The sequence below is a fragment of the Sturnus vulgaris genome, chromosome 11 (genome assembly GCF_052056855.1).
Source record: "Sturnus vulgaris isolate bStuVul1 chromosome 11, bStuVul1.hap1, whole genome shotgun sequence".
Lineage (NCBI taxonomy): Eukaryota > Metazoa > Chordata > Aves > Passeriformes > Sturnidae > Sturnus > Sturnus vulgaris.
In genome coordinates, this window is record NC_142253.1 from 13982675 (window position 1) to 14007850 (window position 25176).

The 25176-nt window shown below is 42.3% G+C and overlaps 1 protein-coding gene across 2 annotated transcripts in view; it reads right to left on the reverse strand.

The window, feature by feature from the left end:
- Positions 1–345: 345 nt before the first annotated feature.
- The window catches only part of USP4 (ubiquitin specific peptidase 4), a 32615-nt gene continuing 7784 nt past the window's right edge, over positions 346–25176 (reverse strand). The window contains exons 7-22 of one of the 2 annotated variants that reach the window (XM_014869554.2): positions 22424–22567; positions 21668–21785; positions 20475–20648; positions 19710–19868; positions 18656–18880; positions 17002–17085; positions 16538–16632; positions 7704–7895; positions 7102–7190; positions 5993–6208; positions 5848–5918; positions 5381–5496; positions 4746–4895; positions 3982–4085; positions 2834–2922; positions 346–2712 (exon numbers count right to left, since the gene is read on the reverse strand). In XM_014869554.2, the coding sequence (XP_014725040.2) occupies positions 2611–2712; positions 2834–2922; positions 3982–4085; positions 4746–4895; positions 5381–5496; positions 5848–5918; positions 5993–6208; positions 7102–7190; positions 7704–7895; positions 16538–16632; positions 17002–17085; positions 18656–18880; positions 19710–19868; positions 20475–20648; positions 21668–21785; positions 22424–22567 (2128 nt within the window). In that variant the 3' untranslated portion in view covers positions 346–2610. The remainder of the gene's footprint in view (positions 2713–2833; positions 2923–3981; positions 4086–4745; positions 4896–5380; positions 5497–5847; positions 5919–5992; positions 6209–7101; positions 7191–7703; positions 7896–16537; positions 16633–17001; positions 17086–18655; positions 18881–19709; positions 19869–20474; positions 20649–21667; positions 21786–22423; positions 22568–25176) is intronic. The other variant, XM_088171175.1, reaches the window with a different exon arrangement.

The following is a 25176-nucleotide window of genomic DNA, read 5'->3' on the forward strand; positions in this document are numbered from 1 at the left end:
CCCTGGAGAAAATAGAAGGCAGACCAGGAGACCAGGACCTCTCAGGGATCTGCAGAGGAAGAGGAAGGATGAAACCATAGCTGAGGCTGCCCAGTGCCACAAAAAGCAAGGACAGCTTTGCTAGAGCACCAGGTAGCAGCAACCCAGGACTGCAGGGAGAAAAGGCAACCCTGGAGCAAAGTGAACCCTCAGCTGTGCTCTCAACGGCTGATTTTCTCCCAGATCCCCACTAGCTCTGCAGGACTTGCCCCCCCCCCAGCCCAAATTACTCCTAGAGCACCAGGCATCCCCACAACCAGCAGACTTAGGCCAGGTAATGAAAGCCGGAAATACAACAGAACCCAGTTTCAGTGCAAACCACTCTTTAATTTTCCTCTTTGTACAACAGAGCCAGCCACTTACAAAGTGCTAGTCTAAAAAAAAAAACAGTCTGGTATTACAGCACACACACACCAGCCAAAGCCCAGCACTCAGAGGCAGAGAAAGCAGAGCTGGGCCACTTGTTCTGCAGTACAACACAGTCTGTTCAGCATCTGAGATTGAGCTCCACGGATGCATTTCTCAGTGTCAGCACAGGTAGGGAGGCAGAGGAGAACAAAGGCTATTTCAGATCGATTTCTCTTTTAAAAAGGTCTTTTACAGTCCTCCCTTTCCTCTATTCCCCATTTTGGAATGCCCACATGACTTACTTTCAGGGTAAAACAAACAAATGCTGATTAGAGTAATTTCAGTGCAGTGCTACAGCTTAAAAATTGCTTTTTGCATGCTCCCCTCAGTAATAAGGAAAAAAAATACAATATTGAGTTGCAAAAATAAAAATAAAATTAAACAGCAGAAGCAACTAAGCAATTGTGATCTCAAAATTCATATTTTAATGCTTTAAAAGCAAAATTCCACAAAGGAGAATCACATCAGTAGCATGCTGGCTAGAGACAATGCCCCCTCCTCCCCATCACTTTCCAGTGCCCTGGCAAAGGGCTGCCTGGTGCTGTCCTCCCAGGATGCAGGGACAGGCACGCTGCAATTTCCTACAGGGCCTGTTGCCTGGAGCTGCAGAAAGGTGGGGCTGAGCTGGCAAGTTTGGAGATAAATGGATGAGCACTGCTGACCACCACAACAGAAGGCGATGGCCAGCACTGAAGCCACAGCAGCTGCAAGCAGATATTCTAGGGGGAACAAAAAGCACACTGATAGCCAGTCTCAGCCTTTCATTCTGCCAACACACTTGGATCCAAGAAGGAAAAACCCTCCTGTTTGGTTCACTACCTTGAGCTAGATCTTAACCTAAAAAATACAGGCTAAGGCTCTGGAATTTTTTCCCATTTTTCACATGGAAGACCAGTTCTCCACTGAGACTCACAGGGATCTCTTTTCAAGAAAGCTGTACTTGAGTCCTAAAAAAGCAACACACAGTAAAGGAGGCCAGAGCATTTGCCAGTTGTGACAAAAGGATGGAGCAAACCATTTTACAGCAGAGGCAAACAGGACCTGGGACAGGACTATCACACCTGCAGCCCCACAGAGGGTGATCAGGTGAGGATATAAAAGGCAGCACTCAAGGGTGGAGGAGGGCTGAAAGAGCAGTCCAGAAAAAAACAAAGTTGCAAGAGAAAAGGATGAAAACTCACGCAGTCCATTGCACTGCGCTGTCACCCATACAGGTGACAGCTCTCTGACAGTGCTGAGCTTGGCTGGAGACATAAATGAGCAAAAAAGGATAAAATGCTGTCACTGCACAAACCATAGGAGAAATGCTGGCAGCAGAAAAGTGCTTACAGAGCAGCTTGGAAGTGAGGGGTTTAGGAGATGGAAAAGACAAGAAATCATCAATGTTATGGATGATATTTTCTCTGCAGAAGAACAGGAGCCAGAGCAGCTGTATCCTGCATCTCCATGGGGATCAGCCTGCACATATGCCACACCACAGGCAGGTATGATTCACTTCTGGCCAAGATTCCTGCATCACTGGATTCAGTGTTTACATGAAAAATGCTGAGTCAAAACCACCCAGAAGAGCTTCAAATGCATCAGTGAAAGGATGCAAGCAAGAGAAACGTTTGTTGCTTTGCCGGGGAACCTAAATACAATGGCAGAGACTGCAACAGACCAGATGTACAAAAATTTGAACTGAGCTGCAGAAAGGGTGCAGGAGGCCTCCCTGACACAGGCAGGGCCCAACAGCAACACCAGAGAGCTGGCAGGAAGCCCCAGTGCCGATTCACAGAATCGTACCCACCATTCTCCTCCATGGGCCCCTGCAAGGCTCAGCTGTGCCTGGCCTCCAGCTCAGGCTGCCCTCTCCCAACCCCAACTACAACCCTCAGCCCAAGAACCATAACCCCCACCCCCTGCCTCTAGCCACAAAGCTCAGCCAGATTTTTAAAAGAACTTTATTGAAGCTCCAATATATATTATTTTTGGCCTCTAAATACCCAAGTGTCAGCACCTATTCCTGGCTCTTCAGTGCTATTCTGCAACCCCCAGCACTAAATCTTTCAGTGCTTGATTTTCTGCTTGACCCCTACAGAAGGAAGAAAAATTTTCAGGCGCCTCAGGCATTGCTTTACAAGAGCAACCACTGCCATAGTGGCTGAGTGCTGGAGGTGGTGCTCAGTTGGTGTCCATGCCATCACACTCTTCTTGGGGAGCAGAAGGGGCAGAATGTTCCTCGCTGTTTCGGCGCTGATAGAACAGCACATACGCAGCTTTTGTCTACCAAACAAAAAGAAAACCCATCTGAAACCATCCACACAGCTTGGCTGCAATGTCACACCCAAAGCAGGGAACCACACTCTCAGCACAGAGCTGGAACAGCCTCAAGCCAAATACTCACCACTATTTGGTCTTCTGAAGCCACCGAGACGCTGCTGTCGTCAAAGTAGTACCACTTGTCGTTCACCTTGTTCTTTGCGTAGGCAGTGTCTGTCAGGGTGAGAAACTGCAGCTCAGCATTCTGGGGAAGGCTGGCAGGGAACACACACCTGGGACACTGGGAATCCAACCACGTGTGTATGGGAGACCAGGAGCCAGCTTTGGCATTGCCTACCCCAAGCCTAGTTAACCAACATAAACATCTTCTACAATATGCTGGCTGGCCTAGCTAGTCTAGGACCAGGTTCCACATACCAGGTTTATCCCTGACAGCTGAGATACAGGGAAAAGAAACTTAGGGAAAAAACAATAGTAGACTTTGTTCACTGCTCTTTAGTCAGAGCTTTCCCAAACACACACAGTTTAAGACTCTGCATTTTCACTTGAAAGAGGTTTCCTGCTGCTAATGGATCTGATTTGGTTCTTGCAAGAATCCTCACTCAAGAATGAAGTCAGAAGTCCCTCAATATCTCCTCCAGCCAAGACTTCTGTGACTGTGATCTCTAACCTCAGAACATGTGCCCCTTCAGCTATAGGAGCTCATCATCCTCTCATGGTAAATTGCTTCTGGGTGGTTGTACAAGTGTCACCTACAGCATGCATCTCCATGGACACCTGATACAGATAACTCACCTACAGACACTTTTCATCTATGCTGCAGCAAAACTAGTGACAGAAAACAAAGACTCATCATGTACCAAACTTGTATATAAATGGGTTTTTCTCCTGATGAAATGACATTTTCCTATGTCAGTCCTTATCAGTACAAAGGTGGAGACATTCTACTGTCAGCCAGTATCATAATTTCAGGTTCAGCACTGAAATTTTTGACTCCACTCATAAATTGGGAAACACCACCACACAAACTAATGACAACTAACCAGGGTCCCACAGACATCAGTCAGACCTCAGGCCAAAGTGCTGCTACCTATTTGCCCTCCATATCCTGACAGGACCCCAACATGATACTCGCCTGCACGCAGAACACAGTTTAGTTTTGGACCAGACACCTTAGGTGAGGGCTATTGCAGATGTTGCAGTGCAGAGCCCTCCCATGCCCCCTCTGCTCATGTTTCCTTGCACACAATGGACACAGCAGCAGCTACTCACAGTGGCCCACTCCCATGGCTCCATAGTGATTGGAAACTGCAATGAGGTCATACACGTATGAGCCTGCTCTTGGGTCACAGACAAACTCGGACATGTTCAAACCCCTGGAAGGAAACAGAAAAGTATCAGTACACCAGTAACCATCACTTTTTTAGGAACTGAAGCACAACATCAGTGCTGCTCTGCTGCTCAGGGCCAGGTGTTGTTAGTGTGAAGACCAGACTTGTTACCCCTCCCACACAAGGCAGGTTCTGACAAACACACCAAGCACAGCCAGGTTTAGAGGGAGGTGTTGAATAAAACACAGTTCAGAGTGTCCCTATGAAGAGTGAGATAGGAATAATAAGGGATATGCTTCATCCCACAGCAGGATGCTAACAAGCAGAAGCAGAGGGACAAGGCAGGCTTTCTTCTTGTAATTGTGCAATATTCAGTATTACAAGTGCAGCACTGCCCAAAAAATTTCCTAAAATTGCTATAGAAGTTCACTTGGTTGAATCACATGGGCTTAATCCAATTTCAGAAGAAACAGCACTTGCTTGTAACTAATGCTCTTTGAGATGTATAAAGCTGAATAATATTAACAAAAACCACCTCCCAAAAAACTAACTCCCTCAAATCATGCCTGCTGTCCAACCATTCAAACCCAGAAAACACCTGCTCCAGTAACAGCCTTTACAACAAGCCCACCCAACAGAAACATCAGAAGTACATCTTTCTTGACAGTTCTTCAAGCTCTTCCTAGCTTGAGGGAAGAATCCTACCTGATGGGGAATTCCACAACAGTGTCAAGTTTATCCCTCCAGTATCTGCTGTATGAGAAGCGTTTTAAATGTACCACCAAAATCCTGGGCAAAGACCACAAGTCAAACTTCTTCGTGGCCTGTTGATGTTTCTTACAGTTAGGGCAGTACCTAAGGAAGGAGTAACAAACAAGGAAATTAATGACTGCATCAAAAGAAAAGCTTCTGGCCTTCCATTAAAGATGCCTCACTAGCACAAGTACAGTCCCTGCCTTACAGAAGGCACATTGTCTCTGGAATATGCAGGCGAACACATTACCTCAGAGAATTCCAAACTCCAACCTGCTTTCACTTTATAGTCTCACAGCAAGTATGTTAACTGCACATTGTACAAAAATTAACTTTTAGAATGGTCATTGGAAGCTACATTCCCACTGACATTTTTTTTTCTTAAATATAGGCAGGAAACAAATATTTTTATTAACCCATGTCCATAGCCTACTGAGTCAATGACTTAATACAGATCTGACAGACTTCTCAAAGATGAGGACAAAAGGACAGACCTGGGAAATTACATTCATCCCATGAAAAATCACGTGAACTCAAACAGTTATGGTATTTTATAGTAAATAAGGCAGGCAGGCAGGGGTTCTTACCATGGGTCATGTTCACCAAGTGTTTCCATAGTAGTGAAGAGCTCTATGCAGTCTCTGAGGGCTACTACAGCCTTCTTCTTCTGTGGTTGTAGCATGCTTCCATGTTTTTCAAATGCCTAGTGAAAGAGATGGGTGCTTTATTCAATTCCATGTACTCTCTAATCCCTGACATCAAGAAATTACATCCTCACTTTCCCCACACTGCCTATTTCTGCACCTTCTTCCCCACCCAGACAATCTTCTCCAGCTTCCAGCCACTCCCTTCTTATGCTAAATAGTCCATAAGAGAAAATGTATGTCTTCACTTGGGTTTAGAGCTTTATCAAGACAGTAGAAACTGTCTTATTCTGTTACAAAAATCCAGTTTATTCTGTGACAAAGATAACCCAGCAGAACACTGTTTACTGTCACCTTTTAAATACCATGCAAATTTACATAGATTATTTACGAAAAGAGCATATTACAACCTGTGCCTCCTGTTCATCATAAAGTAGCCTCCGTGTCTCAGAATCCCAGTCAATAGCAACTGCAGAAAAAGCTATAAAAAAGAAGAAATATTTACTGCACAGGTGGAAAAAAAAGGGGGGAAAAATACAGCAAGAAAATAATTACCGTTCAGTTTTAAGATTTTTCCTTCAACAATAGAGTTTATCTCCGAGGTCCCAGAGGAATTCACAAGGCTAAATGTGAAATGCTGTTTCTTGCAAGGCTGCAGATCTCTTGCTGACTCCACTTGCATACATCCCTCAGAGTGGCAGGGATCAACTTCTGTCAGTTTTTCCTTGCCTTCCTCTCCACCATCCTGATGCTCCATCTCTTCAATGTCTCCTGGAAAAAAATTTCAAACAAGGACAGTATTACAGGGCTTCAGTGAAAGTTTAGATTGACACCTCCCATGGACAGCTGCTTGCATCAGACTGTACAACACACATCAGTTATGTGGAGAGCAATGGAAAAGCACACAGGATAAGAAACCTCTGCTTGCTAACCACTCCATCTGAAGCTGAATTTTCTCCTTAAGCAGATGCCAGTTTAGGAGAGTGCTCAGTTTGCAGGTTAACAACGACTCCTCCGACAACACACCCCAAGAAGCAGCCCCAAGAGAGAATCAGCAATGCTGCAGCTGGGTGTCTTCACAAAAATGAATATGTAAGTCAACAGGAAACTTATTTCCACTCTTTGGGGAAATGGGCAGGTTTTTTTCCCATTTAACTTATTCCAGCTCTTACCCACAGTGCTACAATAGTGAATCAAATAGGGAAGGGAAACACTCATATGCCACCAGCATTAAAAGCTTCCTAGTGAGCATGAGGCCTAGGAATGAGACTTGATTCTGTGTCCTCCAACAGACAAATTTCTCCACAATCTGTGTGACCTAACAGGCCAGTTTTCATTATCAAAGGGCATATCAGGAAGGGCTGCCTCTGGAGGGAGCCACCTGGATACCTCAGTTAAGCAAGGACTTCCCTAACACTGGTCAGGATGAATGCACATCCACACCTTGTTCTCCAGCTGCTGCACCATCTGATCTCCCTAGGAAGGAAATGGTCTACAAGATTCTCCCTGTACCAAGCAGATGTCCAGCAAAACAGTGTGGTCTAATCATGGTGGAGAAAACAACCTGCAAGAGCTTAAGCCAAATATATACAGCACAAAAAAAATGCTGTTATAGAAAGCTTAGAGTCCTGAAAAGCTTCCAGCAGATTTTGAAGGGGCTTTACCTTCAACCACACCATTTGAGCCATTGCAGGTTCCTCTGTCTGGGCAGGGTGGGGAGTATTCTTCTGCCAGAGGGAGTTTCACACAGCGACTGAAGAGAAGGGATACATTTATTACACAACCATACTGCAGCTGTGCACCAGAACAGCAGCACCCCCCTCTACCATCAGCTCTTGCTGCCCAGTTCCCTCCAGTAAACCAGAACTCACCCAGTACGGCATCATTTACATTTACATGACAGCACCAAGAACCCTCAGAATGAGTTAAACAATTCCCTACATCTCTGCTCTCACTGCTTGCTCCATGTTTCACTGGCCACATATTGAAAAAGTAAGTTATGGTGGCTCCATCTGTGAGCCCTTAAAACATGCCCTGAGTTCTGTTCCTGACTCCTTTTGCAAAGCTGAGCCAGCAATATATGTTACAAAAAACCAGGACCTTGAAATGTCCCTGGGGCTTCAGACACTAATGCAACGCAAATCCTGGTTTATACAACCCACACAAATTAAAGAAAATTCTCCCTGTTAACAAGGATTCAGTAATCCTATTACAATGTAATTGAATAGAGCTTGGCATAGGATTCAAAGGTACAGCCATGACTCACCTGATCTGCTCCAAAACCACACTGTACAGGTGATCCACAGTGAGCTTGTGTTTGGGCACAGATATTAACAGTGGCTGCCCAAAGAGCACAGTCCCTGAAGTATTGCTGGATTGCCTCATTGTCTTTTCCCGAAAATAAATGGAGAGAGTAATGTACTCCGAGCCATCCTCACTTGGCTTGCACACTTCATACCTGTTTGAAAGACAGGTATTTCCATGGGTTATTTACACTGTTGAGAAGCACAGCAGGTAGGACCAATATGAACTCAGTTCAGCAAGTCTCTCTAACAGTACAATAGGGTTGTGCTGTCCTCATGCTAAAGAGCGGTTTCCTGAACACTCCCCATGGCTCACAGTGGCACAGGACACACACCTGCAAACAACTCAGCTGCCACCTTCCCTCTGTCTTTAATCCTAATTCAAACCACTATTACAAATCACCTCCCAAGACACTACCCTGACAACTCCACAGTGCTTCCATCAGTGAAAAATACTAAATGTACTTTGAAATCCCTCTGACGGTGTTTCTTCCCCCTGCAAAAAGGAATCTTCTTGATACCTTGGGTCTTGCATTCTCCCAACCTCTCAGTTTTATGGCATGAGCTACACCATCGAACAGCTAATGTTTCATAAAACCAAGAGTCTGGAAACATCTGCTTCATAGAAAAATCCAAGGACAGTAAACAAACAAGAAAAATTCTGGAAGACAACAAACAGCCTGGGAGAACAGTGAAGAGACTGTGATGCAGTTTGTGCCCTGGGTGAAACAGCAAATGAGCTATTTGCAGCTGTTAGAAGAAAGGCAAAAGAAACCACGTTGTCCAACCCTATAACACTGTTTGCTTCAGGCCTATTCATTACAAAAGATTCCTTTTCAGGAATGCCAAGTCACACTGCTCTTTAATTTAGTGAGTCACCTGTCCCAGATTTATCTTAAAACTGCAAGAAAGATTTCATGAAAGATATCACTACACATAATGACCAAGACCACAATCACATATCTGAATGCCTCAAACTCCTAAGAACTCTTTTACATTAGACAAGCCACTTCCCTTCTCTCAAGGACAGAGAAACATGTTTTATTCCTGTGTACAGAGCAGAGAGAACAAATTTCAGAGTTGTAATTCTGCTTCATTCTACTGACAACAAAAAAGTATCCCAGCTTGGGACTTGGACTGAGTCAGCAGAGTACATGAAGGAAAACATCCTTCTAGAGAGTCCCAGCCCACCGAGAACACAAGAGCTCAGAGTCAGCACAAGAGAGTCCAATGCCAGCAGCTGTTGAGGTTTTCTAGGCTGTCAGTGCTATTCAGCTGGACATCATCACTGCATACAGTCCACATTTCCTAAAGTTTCCTGAGAAACAGCACCACAAAGACGTGAATTATTTCACTTAGTACTGTTTAAACACAAAAGGCCATACTTAGTCCCAGAATATAATCTGTGATTAACACCAGGTCCTATGAGACCTTTAGCCTGGACTCCTGTAACACAGCTCAGTGCATGACACTCCTGTGACTCCTCTCACACAACCTACACCTTGCTCTGCAAGCAGCAATTAATGAAGCCCCATTTACACTCCACCCTCATGCATCTGAATGAAGCCCAGCCCATGAGAAGGAACAGAAATAAAAGACTATTCCCACAGGTAGGGGTCATCCATCACAAACAGCCAGCATGCAGCACCCCACAACACTCTGCAGAGAGCATCTCATACACTTCTCACCACAGCATAACAGATCTGGTTACTCAAGTGCCCCTCTACCCACTCCACTCAGAACACCCTTTACATACTAGTACTAAAAGCAGACATATCAGAATCAAGATCAGTCATTTTTATGATCTCCTGAGCAACAGCTATCCCTTAAAAAGAAGAACCAAAACCAAAGTACTTTATGTACAGTGTAAGGAAGGCTGTAGAGCTGACACTGAGTATTGTTGGACAATACTCCATAATTCTGTATGTTACAACTTAATTGAAATAAGATAACATGAAGATGATGCTACTCCAGACAACACAACATGGTTTCAGAAGTCAGAAACATTAGCACAGCTGCTACCACACTGCTCGATACTGGCTAAGTGCCTCTGCACTTAATGACAACTCAGGGAAGTGTCTGAAAACTGCTAAGCAATGGGGTTGGACTTGACAGTCTTATTATATAGAGGTTCAGGTCTGTGGTTTCAATTCAGAAAGGAGGCAGTGAGCAATAAGGTAACTTTTGTGCCACTGCACAATGAAGGTAAGCAAGTGCACAGAAGGATATGAAGGAACAGAGCCACATGAAAGGACACTGGAAGCAAAAAATACTCTGAGCCAAATAGCAGGCTAATATATAGGTTGTATGTTACTGAAACATTCCCTCACAGGTGCTATGATATTAGCTCCAGCTGCAAAACATTATGTGGACCACAAGTTAATCTACAGCAACAACCAGTAAGTCTATTTTGAAAGAGAATGGAGCAGGGCAGGAAAAAATGCCACTGCAGAAGCTGCCAAACAGACATCCCTAAAGGGGGTTACTACTGCACACCAACCCAGAGATGCTGCTGAGAAGCCACAACAGGGTCAAAAGTAGACAGTAAAAATAAACATAGGATTGGGAAAAAAACTGAGAGAAACTGCTGCACATATTCTCATCTCTTCTAGGAAGTGGAGATACTCCTATAACCTGTTTACTTTCTTTCATAACAGCAGAACACATACAAACAAGTAAACTAAGATCAGAGACTCAAAATGCAACTTTATACAAGGTTTATACAAGGCTTAAATAAATACAAGTACATTTTGGAAAGGACGCAAACCCTCATTTCCAACAAGAAAACCCCAGTTCCAGCAAGTGTGAACAAACTTCAGTCTGCTGTAAGATCCCACACATCTCAAATGTTTCATATAAAATTACTGGACCTGCTGGTCTGCTGATCTCACTAACTCAGTTCAATAATTGCTGTAGCCTCAGTCACACTAACAAACCTCACATCTCTGCAGCCAGTGATGTTTGTTCAGGACCATGAACTCATCTAAATGTAATACACAGCATGTTGTAAGAGAAGGCAGAAAACATGGCATGTATGGCAAACTGAATAGATCCTATTCAAATATGCACACTTTTATAGGTTAAAGGTGACCTGCAAATCAATTTGTGAAACGTTTATCAACATAATCCATGTTATGTAATATGCCCCATTAGCCAGGCTAAGAGAAAAGTTGATCCATCAGAACATTTTTCTTCTTAGTTCCTAAGAACTAAGAAGAAACACTAAGAGCAACACCCTTGAAATGGGCTGTGGAGTTTGTTTTTCTGTGGTGCTTACCTGAGCCCTTGTAGGCCGGCTCCAAGCTCCAGCAGGATTCCCTGGTGATGGGACATCACCAGCATGGTCAATGTGTGGGGGTTACATTGGAGCGGGAGCCGGAGGTCCTAGTGGGGCTGGGCTTCCCAGAACCTGAGGAAAAGAAATAGCAAGTGTTTGGGTTGTGTGCTGAATGCTGTGCTCTGCTTAGCCTGGGCAATGAGAGCATTCAGCACAAACACTGAACTACTGGCATCAAATTGATTTGCAGACCACCTTTACAGGAGTGATTTCTCATCACTTGCCACAGCCCTCCCTGTCCTTCCACAGAACAACATGCTTGGAGAGAACCATTTCCAGTACTCTGAGAAGTGGAATACTCCCACCATTCTCTGGCTGCACTGCCCCCGCATGTCGGGTCAGTGACCTTGTTTCAAAGCTTCTACCAACTCCCTCCACTTCTGCATCTCAGCTCTTCTCTGATAAATATTAACACAACTTGATCCAGGACTAGCTGACAGTTCCAAGCCTGTCAAGATGATAAAGAGAGGAGTGCAAAGCCTTGTGAAAGAACAGGCTTGGAGAACTTACAAAATTTCCAAATTCTCCTTCCCTTTCAGTAGACTTGGAAAAGAAAATGTATAGTTGTGTCCTCGTGTGTAAAAGGTGCCAGGTTCATTTTGGGATGCATTTCAAAGTTACTTAAAGTCGCCCAAATATCACGAAGCTCAGTGGTATTTGTTTCTTCTTTCTGAGGTTTTACTATCAGAGACCTAAACAGGTAAGATAATACACCAGAAGAACTGATGAACCAGAAACTGAGCAGTTCAGAGGGAAAAACTTATCTTAGAAATCCAGGGCACATCTTTATTTTCTATATTGCAACCCATTCAGCTTAAGTTCCCAATGGAGTCCAATTCTTGCCCTCTTCCTCACTCCCCCAGATTCAGCAGCCCCCACCACTTTAGTGGCACATTAAAATTCAAAATACACATCTCAAGATGTCCAAGATTTTTTTGCCCTGCAAAAACTAGAAGGCTGAATGTGTCTTCCCTCATACCCCTATGGTGATAACCAGAAAAAACCGCACAGTTTTTCCACCACTGAAATAGCTCATTAAAGGCAGCAGCTCAATATTCCATACATCCCACATATCACACATTTCCCAAATTTCACCAACAGCACAGTCTGGACTACAGTATCTATGTCTGCAGATCACGTCCTCTGTCAAGCAAATGTTCAGAAAAGCCAAGGCCCATTCCAGCTGCTCTATTCCTGCTGTGGTGTGTTGTGAGAATTCCTGCTCAGTGACATTTCCAACCAAAGCATTCCAGAGAAATCTATGATCTGCTCAGTAACAAACCAACAGAGGCCCAAATCAAAAGCTGAGACTTAACAGACACTGGTGTCAAAAGCAAGACACCAGTACAGAAGTACTGACTTTAATTTTTTTTAAGTCACAGCCCTGCTGGAGCACAGATCTCCTGCAGTGTTAGGAGTTTTTGAATTTTGAATTGAGATGTGTGTTGCCAGCTGGCCAGTGCACAATACAATAAAATCAGAGGTCTGGCAAACCACAAGGGTATTGTCACAGGCAGGCCTTGGCTACTGCACTCAGCAAAGCAAACATGCAGAAACACTGTAAGAGACTGACATTCATATTTAAATTTTTCAATCCTGAGACAACTTAATAAGATGCTAAGAAACATACAGAAGGCAAGAACTGCCAGTTTAAGTTACAAACAGATCCTACAGAACCACTGAAACAACTGATTTCTGCTATAGGAGATAGCCAGAAAGGTGATTTCTGTTACAGGTGGAAAATCTGCTGGACTCTGAGCAAATGTCGTGTTTAGCAGGGGACAATGAGAGCAAGGAACAAAGGAACAATTGGTTGGCAGCTGCTCACAAACCCTGGGGCTTTGTGCTGCCCTATCATTACCCATTCATTCTTTGGATTCTCAGAGTCCAGCAAATAACCACAGATGATTACTACAACAACCTTATTTTGCTTCTGCCCGTGGAAGGGAGGAGTGCTTTTCAGGTAAGGAAACCATTATACCTTTAAAAAGATTATTTAAACAGAAGGGTGAGGTCTTCAGTTTATCACAACTTCTCTCAGAATCCACTCAGTGTGGCTATCAGGAAGAATAAAAGTAAAGGCCTGTGAGCCCATCCCAATTCAAAGACTAGGCAACAAAATCCTTCAGGAATAGACCTCAAAAATCAATAGAACCCACTGAGCCATCTGTAATTTCAAAATGTAGGTTTGGGGAATGCACATAAGTTTTGGGGAAATATACATGAGAAGTATCTGTTTCTGAATGTGCTCTACTGATTTAACTCTGTTTTAGATAGTTTTTATCTTTGTTTTCTAACCAGTGAAAGAAATTCAGCATCAAACTGCAACTACTTAAAACAAGGAACAAGATAAACACATTGCAGTTTTCCTGCAAGGAAGTCTTGCTAGTGGACATTACTGGGAAATCAGAGCACATGATAAATATATAAAAGGGACAGGATCAATAAAACATGAACAAGGAAAGAGTTCAAGCACATGAGACAGCAAGTTCCACGAAGTATCATTTAAATACAAGAAATACTTTGATTCTAGAAAACATTTTACTTGAATAAAAAAAAAAATAACTAATGGCACTCAGTCATATCCCAGGTTGCATTATATGTCAGCTTGAAGCACATCTATGTTAATATTTAGTACCTAAGAACATACCCTGCAAAAGGTGCCAGGACTACCAGATAATCCCTTTCCAGTTTGCTTTTCCCACCTGATAGCTGACACACCTCTCATTTGGCTTTGCTTCACTGAGCCCAACACCCTGAAATCATGCAGCTCCCCTATGTGATTTATAAACAAGTAATGCTATTAAAAAACCCATCTTAAAGAACCCATCTGTTCTGTAACTTCTGTCTTCCTAGACTTGAAGCTGGTATGTTTTAGTCTTATCACACAAGGCCATTACATGATTCAAACAAATCTTAGGAAGAATTTAAGTTTTCAAAACATGATAGGCAAGCAGCTTCCAGAAGGATTCTTCCTTTCTTAAAAAGAAATTGCTGTCTTGTCAGTCCAACACCCTAGAAAGTGTTCTCAAGAGTTTCTTTTGTGGCAATAAAACCCCTACACTGCTGTACTTTCTAATAAAAGACATCTGCTCCCCTTCATTAGGTGATACAAAGACAGTTTTCATTCAGTAACACGAGAGAGAGATGCATCACTCCATGTGATACACTCCACTCCACAGCTCTATTACCAGCGGAGCATCTTTTCCAAGCTGAACATTTCATGGACTACGCAGGCACACACAGCATCCTTCAAGTCATTAGCAGCAAGTCTCTTCCTGTCACTCCTCTAAAGAATTTGTCTTAATTTAAGAAGAAAAAAAAGGTTTTAAGTGAGAAACTCTTCTTCACTGACTTCGGGGAAATAGAATGTTTCACAACATTTCAAGTGGAAACCAGCATGTTCTTTAAAGGTGGAAGGTTCTGAAAAACCTATTTTTTTAAAATATTTTTTATTCCTCTTTTTAACAGAGAGATATTAGCTAGTAATCTAAGAAGTTAAGTTACTGAGATACCAGAAACTCCTGAATTTATTGGCAGCAGCAGTCTGAACAAACAACCACCACATACCACATTCCCCAGCCACACATTACACAGAACCTACAAGAGGGCAGAAACCTGATCTGCCAAATCAATGTCCATTACTTTTGGCAGAAACACAACAGCTTGAGCAGCACTTGGCAAGTTCCTCTTTAACTGTAAAATTATCCTTTCTGGAAGAAGCAGAAGGCAGAGATGTACATCCATGACTACAAATACATTCCCTAATGAAAAATAGGTTTTGAAGCTGGCAGGACAAAAAATAATAGGTGGAAATAAAGTGGAATTCAAGAACCTTCATACTACTCTAACCATTTATTGAATGATTTAATTAAATCTTAGAACACCTAACAGCAGACTTTTTATAACCAGACAAGGCAGGTAGATTGTCTGCACTAAAAGTATGAATTATTAATTTGCCTTTAAAAAACTTTCCTCTTTATGATCAAGTGTTCCTCTGCTGGCTTTTTGAGACAAGACTTCCTTTCAATAAAAGAATGCTGGTTTTTAGCTGTAGTTAGAATATTACTTTACATCTTTTTCCTGGCAGCATAACCCATTAAAAAGACTTCATATGAACAGTTTTTTCCTAATTCTTGCCGTGGTGCCTGGCTGCTTGCTCTTGCCCCTTAGTGCTGAAAAGATCTTGGAGGGTGTAAATGGAAAACAAGGATTTGCAAAACTTCATCCTGCCACCTCTCCTCTTCCTTGGAAGGCTATTTTTAACCCAGGTCAGTTCACTCACTGTGACTCGCAGCAGCACCTCATTTCCAGCTCATTTACAGTTACCCCGCACATAAAAGGAAGTGGCAATTGCAAAGGAAAATACACTTGGAGCTGCAGGTCAGCCAATGCTTGCCCCACTCCCCAGAGCAGGTTTGATTCAGACACAGTTGTTTTCTGTGGAGGGATTTACAACACGTGTATGAAAGCAGGGCTTTTTTTGCAATTACTGCTGTAGCATCATGCTTCTTGTTTTTAAAATGCTTTCCTTGCTGCAGAGACAGACAGACTTACAAACTAACACTACAGATTTCACAGAAGCCAAACGTCCTTCCCAGAGATCCTAATTGGTCACACAATTGAAGACAACTTTTACAAAACACCATTACATCTCGGCAATAAGGTCACAACAGACAGCAGGACAAAAGAGCACCAGAGTGCCACAGCATCCCACCCCATGAAAGGTTCACATGGCACCAGAGGATATCAGCACCTCTCCACACAGACCCAACAATTTCATGGCAGCAACATTCTTGCACTGGAATGTTCTCACATTTCAGCTGCAAGAGAGGAACATGACTTTTGCTCTCTTCACCTCACCAGATGTCAGAGGTAACTGGAAATATCTCACCCACCACACACATGTAGAACATCAAGCCAAATCCTCAGCTTTGCCCTCCCAACCACAGTTTAGATACAAACAATGTTAAATACCATCAAGAGTCTATAAAGAACCCCCAGTCATGGTGCTCTAATAACTATGATGGATTTGGAAAGGCAGAGTACAACAGCTTAAACATCATACTATCCTAGTAACAGCCCAAGGCTTTTGGCTGATTTAGAAAACATAAGAACAACAAGCCTGAGCAAAAACTAAAAATGTCAGAGCATAACTGTAATCCAGACACAATTATGTCTTAAAGAGGCTTGTAGGAAGTTCTAAACTACATAACACAGACCAAGCTAAAAGTTCATTATGACCCAAGGGCCATGACCTCCTGTGTTAGAAACACAGCAGCTGAACACTGCACATGTTGACCTGCTGGTAGGAGCGGTGCTGCATTGCTGCTGAGTCATGCAAAAGGTCTACAGGAAGGCTTAGGTATTGTGAGGGGACAGGAAGGAGGTTTTAGAACCTGAAACCAAAGTGAATGTTTTGCAGTATTCGTCACACATGGCATTTTCCCAGTTACTCACACAAAGATGTCGTCTTTTGGCATGATATGATTCAAACCTTCATCCATTTGGAAGATTTTGTGGAATCGGTGATTATACACATCTGTCACCACCATCTAGGACAGCAAGTGAGATGTGCAAAGTGATTATAGTCAAAGTTTACATAAATTGAGCCAAACTACCTTTAAATTCAAGCAACAGTTTATTCCAATTCTCTATCACAACTGTCAGCACACCAGCATCAGTTGTACTTTACTTTTCTGTCCCTTCTCTTAAACCTCTCTACTACAATGAACGATCAGAATAAACACAGACTGTTTCGTGCATCCTTTTAATCTTACAAGCAATGAACAGCATTTTAACTTGTTACAGTTTTGTCACTAGCCCGTTAAGTTCAGCTTACTACCCATATAAAAGCTAGGCCACCAAAATGCTTCAAGAAGAAAAAAATATTTATCAAAATTACTGTCTGCATTTATCCTTACATTTTCCACAGGAACACCAGAGAGTTTGGAAAGTGATTCACACAGATCCGAGATGGCCCCCATCATTGGCACCACAACCCGGTACTAGAAACAAAGACAATGTTATGCATACACCAGGCAAAACAAACCCATGCAAGGCAGACAGCCAGAAAATGGAAATAAAATCTTAAAACTCTTAAAATTTACAGGAGTTCTATTGAAGTTAAGGTCGTAATCACACACTTCAAGGTCTTCTTGATCTCAGCTTTACCTTGCAAAGCAGGGATCTGGAGGGAATGAAAGCCATGAACAGCTGGCCTTCTGCTGTGATCAGGCTCAGCAGTAGTAAAATCCAGGGAAAAAATAATCACCAGACACAGCAGTTTGCTCAGAACATAAAATTGCTGTTTCTTTCTGTGATAAAAAACATCTTAGAGCCATTCTCTTCAATGCTGCTAAAGGTCAAGGTAAATACCTTGACAAACATGGAAATATTGCCAATCAGTTCCTCCAAAACTTCATCAGGACATCCAGTCACTCTCTCTGGGTGTCCCAGCTTATGATGCTGTGACATTTGGCAAGCACAAGGCTACTTTAAGGATGCGTGTGTCCATTTGAAAATAAAGCGGGGGCAAATTTACAACAAGTCTATTGAGGAGGCTGAAAAAGGAAACATGTAATTTTTCTTTTTTTTTTTTTCCCTCAAGAGGAATTGTTTTTCAATTCTGTTTGAAATTCAGAGGCCTTACCCATTTAGAATCACAGAATCACAGAATATTCTGAGCTGGAAGGGAACCACAAGGATCATCAAGCCCAACTCCTGGCCCTGCACAGAATACCCCAAGAATTCCACCATGTGCCTGAGAGGGTTGTCCAAACATTCTTTGAATTCTGACAGGCTTGGTGCTGTGACCACTGCCCTGGGGAGTGTGTTCCAGTGCTCAACCACCCTCTGGGTGAAAATCCTTTTCCTGATTTCCAACTAAACCGTCCTGACTCAGCTTTAGGCCCTTCCCTCAGGTCCTGTCACTGGTCATAAAAGTGAACAGGTCAGTACCTGCCCCTTCGCTTCCCTTTATGAGGATGTTGAAGACCACAGTGAGGCCTCTCCCCTCAGTCTCCTCTTCCCAGGCTGAACAAACCCAGTGATATTGTAAGGCTTCCCCTCCAGACCCTTTACCATCCTCACGGCTCTCTTTGGACAGTCTCTGATAGATCCATGTCTTTTTTGTATTGTGATGACCTAAAATGCCCCCAGCATTTGAGGTGAGGCCGCCCCAGTGCAGAGCAGAGCAGAGCAGGACAATCTCTTCCTTTGACAGGCTGCTGCTGCTCTGCACCCCAGGGCACAATACAAGTCACATTTTTACATTTTCCAAGGTAACATGAAGCAAACAAGATAGTGCAAGCACATTGCAGCTTTCAGGGAGCAGCACATCACAAAGGTCATCTCACACCACAGGAAGCTACTTCCAGCTGACCATAACCTTAGTTCCATGAGCCAAGCGTTTACAAAGTCACTTGACTTCACATCCCAGATTTTTCATTAGAAAATCCGTACTACCTCACTCAAAGGTGGACATCAATATCCTTTAGATTACTTTAAGAATTTCAATTTTAATATCTAAAAGCGCTCAGATGACTTCAATAAATTTGTGTCTTCAACATTCCTCACCTGGACAGGTCTGCGCTGTGGGTCTGCATATACCAAGGTAACTTCCATGAGACGATCCCTCCTCAAGGGCAGTGGGAGAGTCAAGTAACAGAAGGGATCAAAGGTCACAGAAACTTTAGAGCATTTGGGACAAACAAGGGTAGACTTGAAAAGACCGTGAAAAATATCCACAATGATGGAATCATTCCTCAGCCTATGATTCTCCCATGCCTCTTTTGCCACCTCCTATTAAAAAAAAAATTAAAATATATTAGAAGTTATTTCTTGCAAGGATTTCTACAGTGAGGTGAGCAGCAGGACCAAAGAAAACTTGGAAAATTGATACTGATAGGTCAATCTCATAGGGAAGGGGGTTCTACCAGTATGTGTATGTCCAGCATAACACACTGGGATTTCTCAGTGAAATTAAGGCCTGGCATCAAGTCAAATTTAATCTATCTGTTTTAGCTGAGTTGGATCAGGTATTCCTTGGTGCACACAATGCCAGAAGCATGAATGGAGCTGAGGGGACAGTGACAGGGTCACATGCTGCTTTTCAGGACAACCAGATATGCTCCACTCTCCAGAAGGAATGGAGTGCTGCCTCGTGCCTTGAAAAGGCAACTGCAGTTACAGCTTTCAATAAAAAAGCAGAGGTTTTTTTTCTTAGGAAATGATGACCATGTTTCACAAAGACAGTCTAAATGGAGACAAATTACAATTCCTTCACAGGACAACTTATAAACTCCTTACCAAAGGGCATCTCGTATTCGTCTATTCAGGGCAATCAAAAGCTGCTCTTAGCATGAGACTTTTAGTCTCAGGAAGAAAACTGAAAACAAGAAACTTACTGGGCAGCCTCTATCAGGTAAACCTCATAAGATAATTACTGTTTTCTACTTAGGTGGAGTGCCACAAGGCATGACAAGGTTGTCTTGCCCTGTGCCAGAGACAATACTATGTAGGAAGGATGTTTGTGTGGTCTGTGAGCAGGAAGGCCAGGAAGTGTCCCAGAACCCAACTAAATGCCCTGGGAAGCACCACCTGCCCTATCCTTAAGTAAAGGGCGCTGTACCGAATCAGGTCTGCCATTGGCATCCTTCAGCTCCAAGTAGGGCTTCTTCTTCACTCTGTTCAAATCCTCATGCAAGCCATCTAGTAGAAAAGCCAAGAGCTCCTGGGAATCCTGCTGCTGGTATCCTGAAAACTGAGGAGCAAATCGTCCAACCTGTGTCTGAAACACAAAAGCAAGAGTGAGGGGATACAAAACACTCAGGTTGGGGCTTTTGCAGAGGTCGGCTCGCCACTACATTCTGTTGGCAGTAGGCCATGGTGAATTGGATGCTAATGCAGGAAAAGGTTCCAGAACACTTTCCCCAGCTACTTTCAGTATTTCAGCAGAAAGTAGCTCTACATACTGAAGCAATGAGAACATCACATCAATAAGTAAACTTATAGACAAGAGGATGAGTTTTGATCTTCACTTTATAATTTAAATTCTTAGGTTTGTAACTTGCACACCTCACTGACCAAAGTTCACAGCTGGCAACTCATATGACCTTGCCTAGTTTGGCAGCAAAGATCATTCTGATTCATCTGTAAACAGCTCTCAGGCTGGGAGGGCATTTACTAAGCAACATTTAAGAGCAGTAGCCAACTCTGAGGAATGACACTACTCACTGGCAAGTTCTTCCCTGTACCTCAAAAAGCATTCACAAACCATGAAATACCAGAGTAATTCTGTCCTTAATGCCTCCATAACATCAAAATATGTAGCAGCCACCTTAGCTTTCACTGTTTCTTCTGTCCCAGATGTGCTACAGGAACATGACACACTTACTTTAAACATACGTGGGGCCACGTGAGACTGTCTCCCAGACCACATCTGTTTAATGAGATCTGCATAGGCTTCTGCAATTTCTCCCCTCATCCCCAGTGGGTTGTTCTGATTTATTTCAGCTTCATATTTATCTTCCAGGAAGTAGTCAGTCAGAGGAGGAGTATTGCTCAGGCACTGAAAAAGTATTAAGGAAATTAATTTACTGCATAGGACAACAGACAATTAAACAACAAAACCAACATTCACATCAGAGCATGTACCAAGTTAACTGGTGAGAGCTGAGAACTTGTTTAGTAAAAAAAAAAAGAAAAAATTAAGGCAGAAATCTGCATTTGAAAGACTGATATCTAGAAAATTAAAGCATAATGGTAAATACACCGAAGAAAAAGTAATTGGTCCTTAACATGACTAGTTTGCATGATAAATTAAGATTGAAGTATGTTTGAGTTAAGTCACTTTGACAATAAAAAATTTTAAAGTTGTCTCTTAGCTAAGTCCAAGAAAACAGAGTGGCTTAAGGTTACCATGACACAGCTGAAAATAAAGTCATGTGGAACAAAAAGCAGGGCATCCCAAGTTTATTGTGATGTCCTGAATACCACATGCATAATGCACTACAGTTATTTTAAGACCTGTTCCAGATTTCAAAGCCATCACAGTGACTGAAGTCATTTCACAACACTGGTACGACACTAGAAGTTTGCCCATTCTTTAAATCAAAGTTCATACAATTTGTCTCATATTTTAACTTCTTAGCAAAAAACTACCCTTAGCAAGTTTTTGCATTCTTTCAAATGAACAAAACAATCCTAAGAAATTAAGTTTAGAAGTAAAGAAATAATTATTAGCTTTGCATCACCGTTTCAGCTTCAAATCTTCCACAATGAACAGCCTTAACACCTTGCACTTTTTTCGCAGGGCACAGCACTAGGGCCTTATGTTACAGTTACCTGTTTAATACAAGTTCTCCTGGCCATCTGAGAGGCCACATATTTCAGATTCAGTCCCTAATACTGTAATGTGTTTTATAGTACTAATGAGCTAAACATAAGCCAAAATAAACATTATTTTTTGGTCTGGGCTTTTTTGCGGTGTAGTCTCCTCACGGAATCACATTAAATATTCTTTTCTTTTAACAGTTTTTAATCCACAGTATGTATGAGACTGATATTTTATTTAATTCTAATTCTTACCTGTAATGCAGAATTCATGAAGCAGGTATTTCCAAGGTTACTGAGTCCACAGAGTCCAGGCTGTGACAGGGAAGCACTGTCCCTGCAGTTGTAAGAGTTACAGCCAAATGCAGAACCTCTGAAAAAAAAGACAATACAGTGAACTCCACAATGAGTTTGTTGAGTCTCAATATTACTTAAAAGTCACATCAAATACAAGTCAGAAAACTGTTTACTAAATTTTTTTATCAGGCTACCTGTTTCTGCTGCTTCATAGGGACTGAATACTGAATACCAGGAACATGAAATGTACATGCTAACTTTGGAAACATTAATCCTCACAAAGTCTATTATTAATTTATGGCTCATAACACATTCATTTCCCCTGTCTGTAAGCACACAGCACACTATCCTAATGCAGCAAGTCTATATAACACACTCTGGGAAACAATAAGAAAATTATGATCTGTACCTGGAAAGGCTTCTACCGCAATGGCAGACAGACTAAGGAATATAATCCCTTCCCTCATGCTCTGAGTCATCTCAAAAAACAGGCAATGCTCTGGCAGTTAGTAAGCTCTGGAACATGCACTACTTTGGCAAGTGTGCAAAGAACAGCAAAAGCAGTGGTTTCAAAAAGCAATTTTTGATAAACAGGTACACAAGAGTAGTAGAACTCCTCTAGGGCACCATCACACTCCTTTTCTACACAGGCAAGGATGCATGGGATCACTCACATGAAGGGTGACGAAACAAAAAGAACATTCCTGCTCTTACCCCCTGCCCAGGTGGGAGCTGTTCAGTCCATAGGAGTTACTGCTATCACCGTTAGTAATGACAGAAGTGGCAGACACTGAGGAATAAGAACTTGCTGATGATTTTGAAGAGGTAGTAAAGTTTCTGCTAGTTGCAGTGCTTGATCTGGGAGAAAGGAAAAAGAAGTAGAAACAGTGCTACTACTTTTTTTAACTCCAGCCCCACCTCCCACAAAACTCCAAGGATTTGCTGAGCTACAGTTAGTTACCCCACACAGAATTTACTGCTTTGATCTTCTTGATCACATTTCCAAACAGTTGTCTGGAACAGAAACATCAGAAAAAAGTACCAAAAGTAGGAGCAACAATTATTGCTTAAAGACAAATCTGGGTCCCAACCAGAAATAAGTAGCAATTCAGACAGTGTGAGTGAGAGGAAAGCAAGCTTTAATTTTAGGAGTAAACCACCTTGAAATATGCCGAGCAAAACCCCCCAAATCTTAAGACCACAAAACACTCTACCTGCATTAAAAAGTGCCCAAGTCAGTCCTTCCCTACCTGAAACTCGGACCATCTATTCAAACACATTAATCAGGAAGAAGATAACCAATAAGGCACTAAAACTTAACAGTATACTGTCATAGACAGTCCCATAAAAAAACCAGCAAAACCACTGGGATTTGGTCTAATCTCTCCACCTCTGCCCAAATAAACACACAAAACCAAAAGCAAAAAGGTGCAGGATACTGACAGCCACACAACAGTGGCTTACTACCCCCAAAATAGAGCAGAGATCCAGCAGAGGACAGGGCTTTCAAGCTTCAGCTTGTCCATTTATTATTTTTTATTTGTTGCCCTCGTTTTCTAATGATATAAACTAAAAATGCATATTCATATTATATTTTAGTGCCATAGTTCAGATGGTACTAAAAAAAAAAAAGTGCTGGAAAACCTCAGTGGGGAAAAAACTACACAACAATGAACAAGCCATAATGGCCATGACAATGCAGAACAGCTGGACAGCCTCAACAGTTTGGAAATATAATGGCAGTAAAATAAATACTGAAGTAAACAAGTAACAAGAGGAGCTTCCAGATGAATTTGGAAAACCCCAAACACAGTCAAAACCTGAAGCATGCTCAAAAACCTCACCAGCCAGCACAACAAAAAAGTATACTGGAAAGTATCCTAGAAAGAATGAGATCTACCAGAATAACTGAGAGAACCATTTCTGGGACAATACACAACATTCTGTCGTTATATGCTGGAGGTGAAACTTGAAGGTTACCTGGACACCACAGTGGTATCAATGGGAAAACAAAAGGTCTAGACTATACAACAATCATCAGACTCATGCTCATACATGTGGGTTTCAAGGGTCAAGAATAAAACAATTTAGGTAACAACAGCATATAAATCCAGCAAGAACACATTTTTAAATGAAGTAGTGAATTATCTAGAAGCAAAGAGGAGCAATCTAGAAGATGCTAGACTTGAGAACTGAGCACCTCTGCTTGACACATTTGATCTCTCAGAGAGAGAACAGAGAAACTCAGAAAATCATATGAAGATCTCATTGGTGAAATAGGAAAAGGAGGACAACCTCCTAAGGGATTTCAAGATTTCCAATAGAAGCATACAGACAGTGTTTCATCAAGAGTCACATGGCAACAAGAGTTTCAAGTACTTCAACAGCATCCTACACAAACAAAAAAAAAAGCAAAGAATTACAAAGGAAGATAAAAAACAGATCAGAAAGCAAAGTAAGACACAAGTCACAAAGTGGGGAAAAGCCTATCCATAAAGTCATCCTGGATCTTGAGCAAATTCCAGCTAGAAAATTGGGAAGGTTCATATAAGTAGCAAAACAAGAGAGGTTAACAGCTTTCCATGTGAGATTAAAAAAAACAGAAATCAAATATATTTGGGAAGATAAAGAATTCTACATATTCCTACACTTTCGAAGTTACTCATCTATGTGTAACTACTGAAGAAAGCATTTCCTAAGGACAGTTGCTTCCCCTCATTTCACAAGATCCTCACAAAGGCAGCCATTGATTCCAGGTGAAGAGCACAGAGAACAGCTAAGAAAAACATTTTTCTTTGAAAGTTTCCCACTTTAAGCCTGGAAAGCAATTGTTAATGACCCCACAGTACTGCAGGCTCTCAGGACTGCCTCATTCACACACAGAGGTGACAACAGAAGACCTGGATGCCAAATATTTATCCCCAATGCCACAAAACGGGTTTCTGTGGAACATGCAGACTTTGACTGGTCAAAGGCATGTGTCCCCTCTATTGCCACCTCTCTCACAGTATGTGAATTCTGCTCCCTCAGAAATGGAGGCCCCAAGACCTGCTCAGAAGAGAATAATATTATTTCATCTTTGACATTTGGGACTTGGAATCTTCCAGAATGTTCTGGCCTACTCGGTGGGTTACCACTGAAATACAACTTGATCTTCACAATACTGAAGCACGTTGTCCCCAGCTGCAGGTAAAGACAGCTGCTTTATGTCTTGCTACAAAACCTGTCAAAAACCCACACCAATGGCAAGTGAGGAGAAATCTGGAGACTTAGAGGACAAAGAGGATAAAATCAAATCACTCTCAATCTATATTGATTGTTAAGTAAAAAAAAAACCTCCTGCACTAAGCAACTCGAAAAAATATTGTAAAAGGCTTTCAAGTGGTTGAAAGGCATGTAGAAAAAGTGTTTCAATTCAGCTGAGGCCACCTTCAGAGCACTGAGTAGAGTCAGTCCTCCTCCGTTGC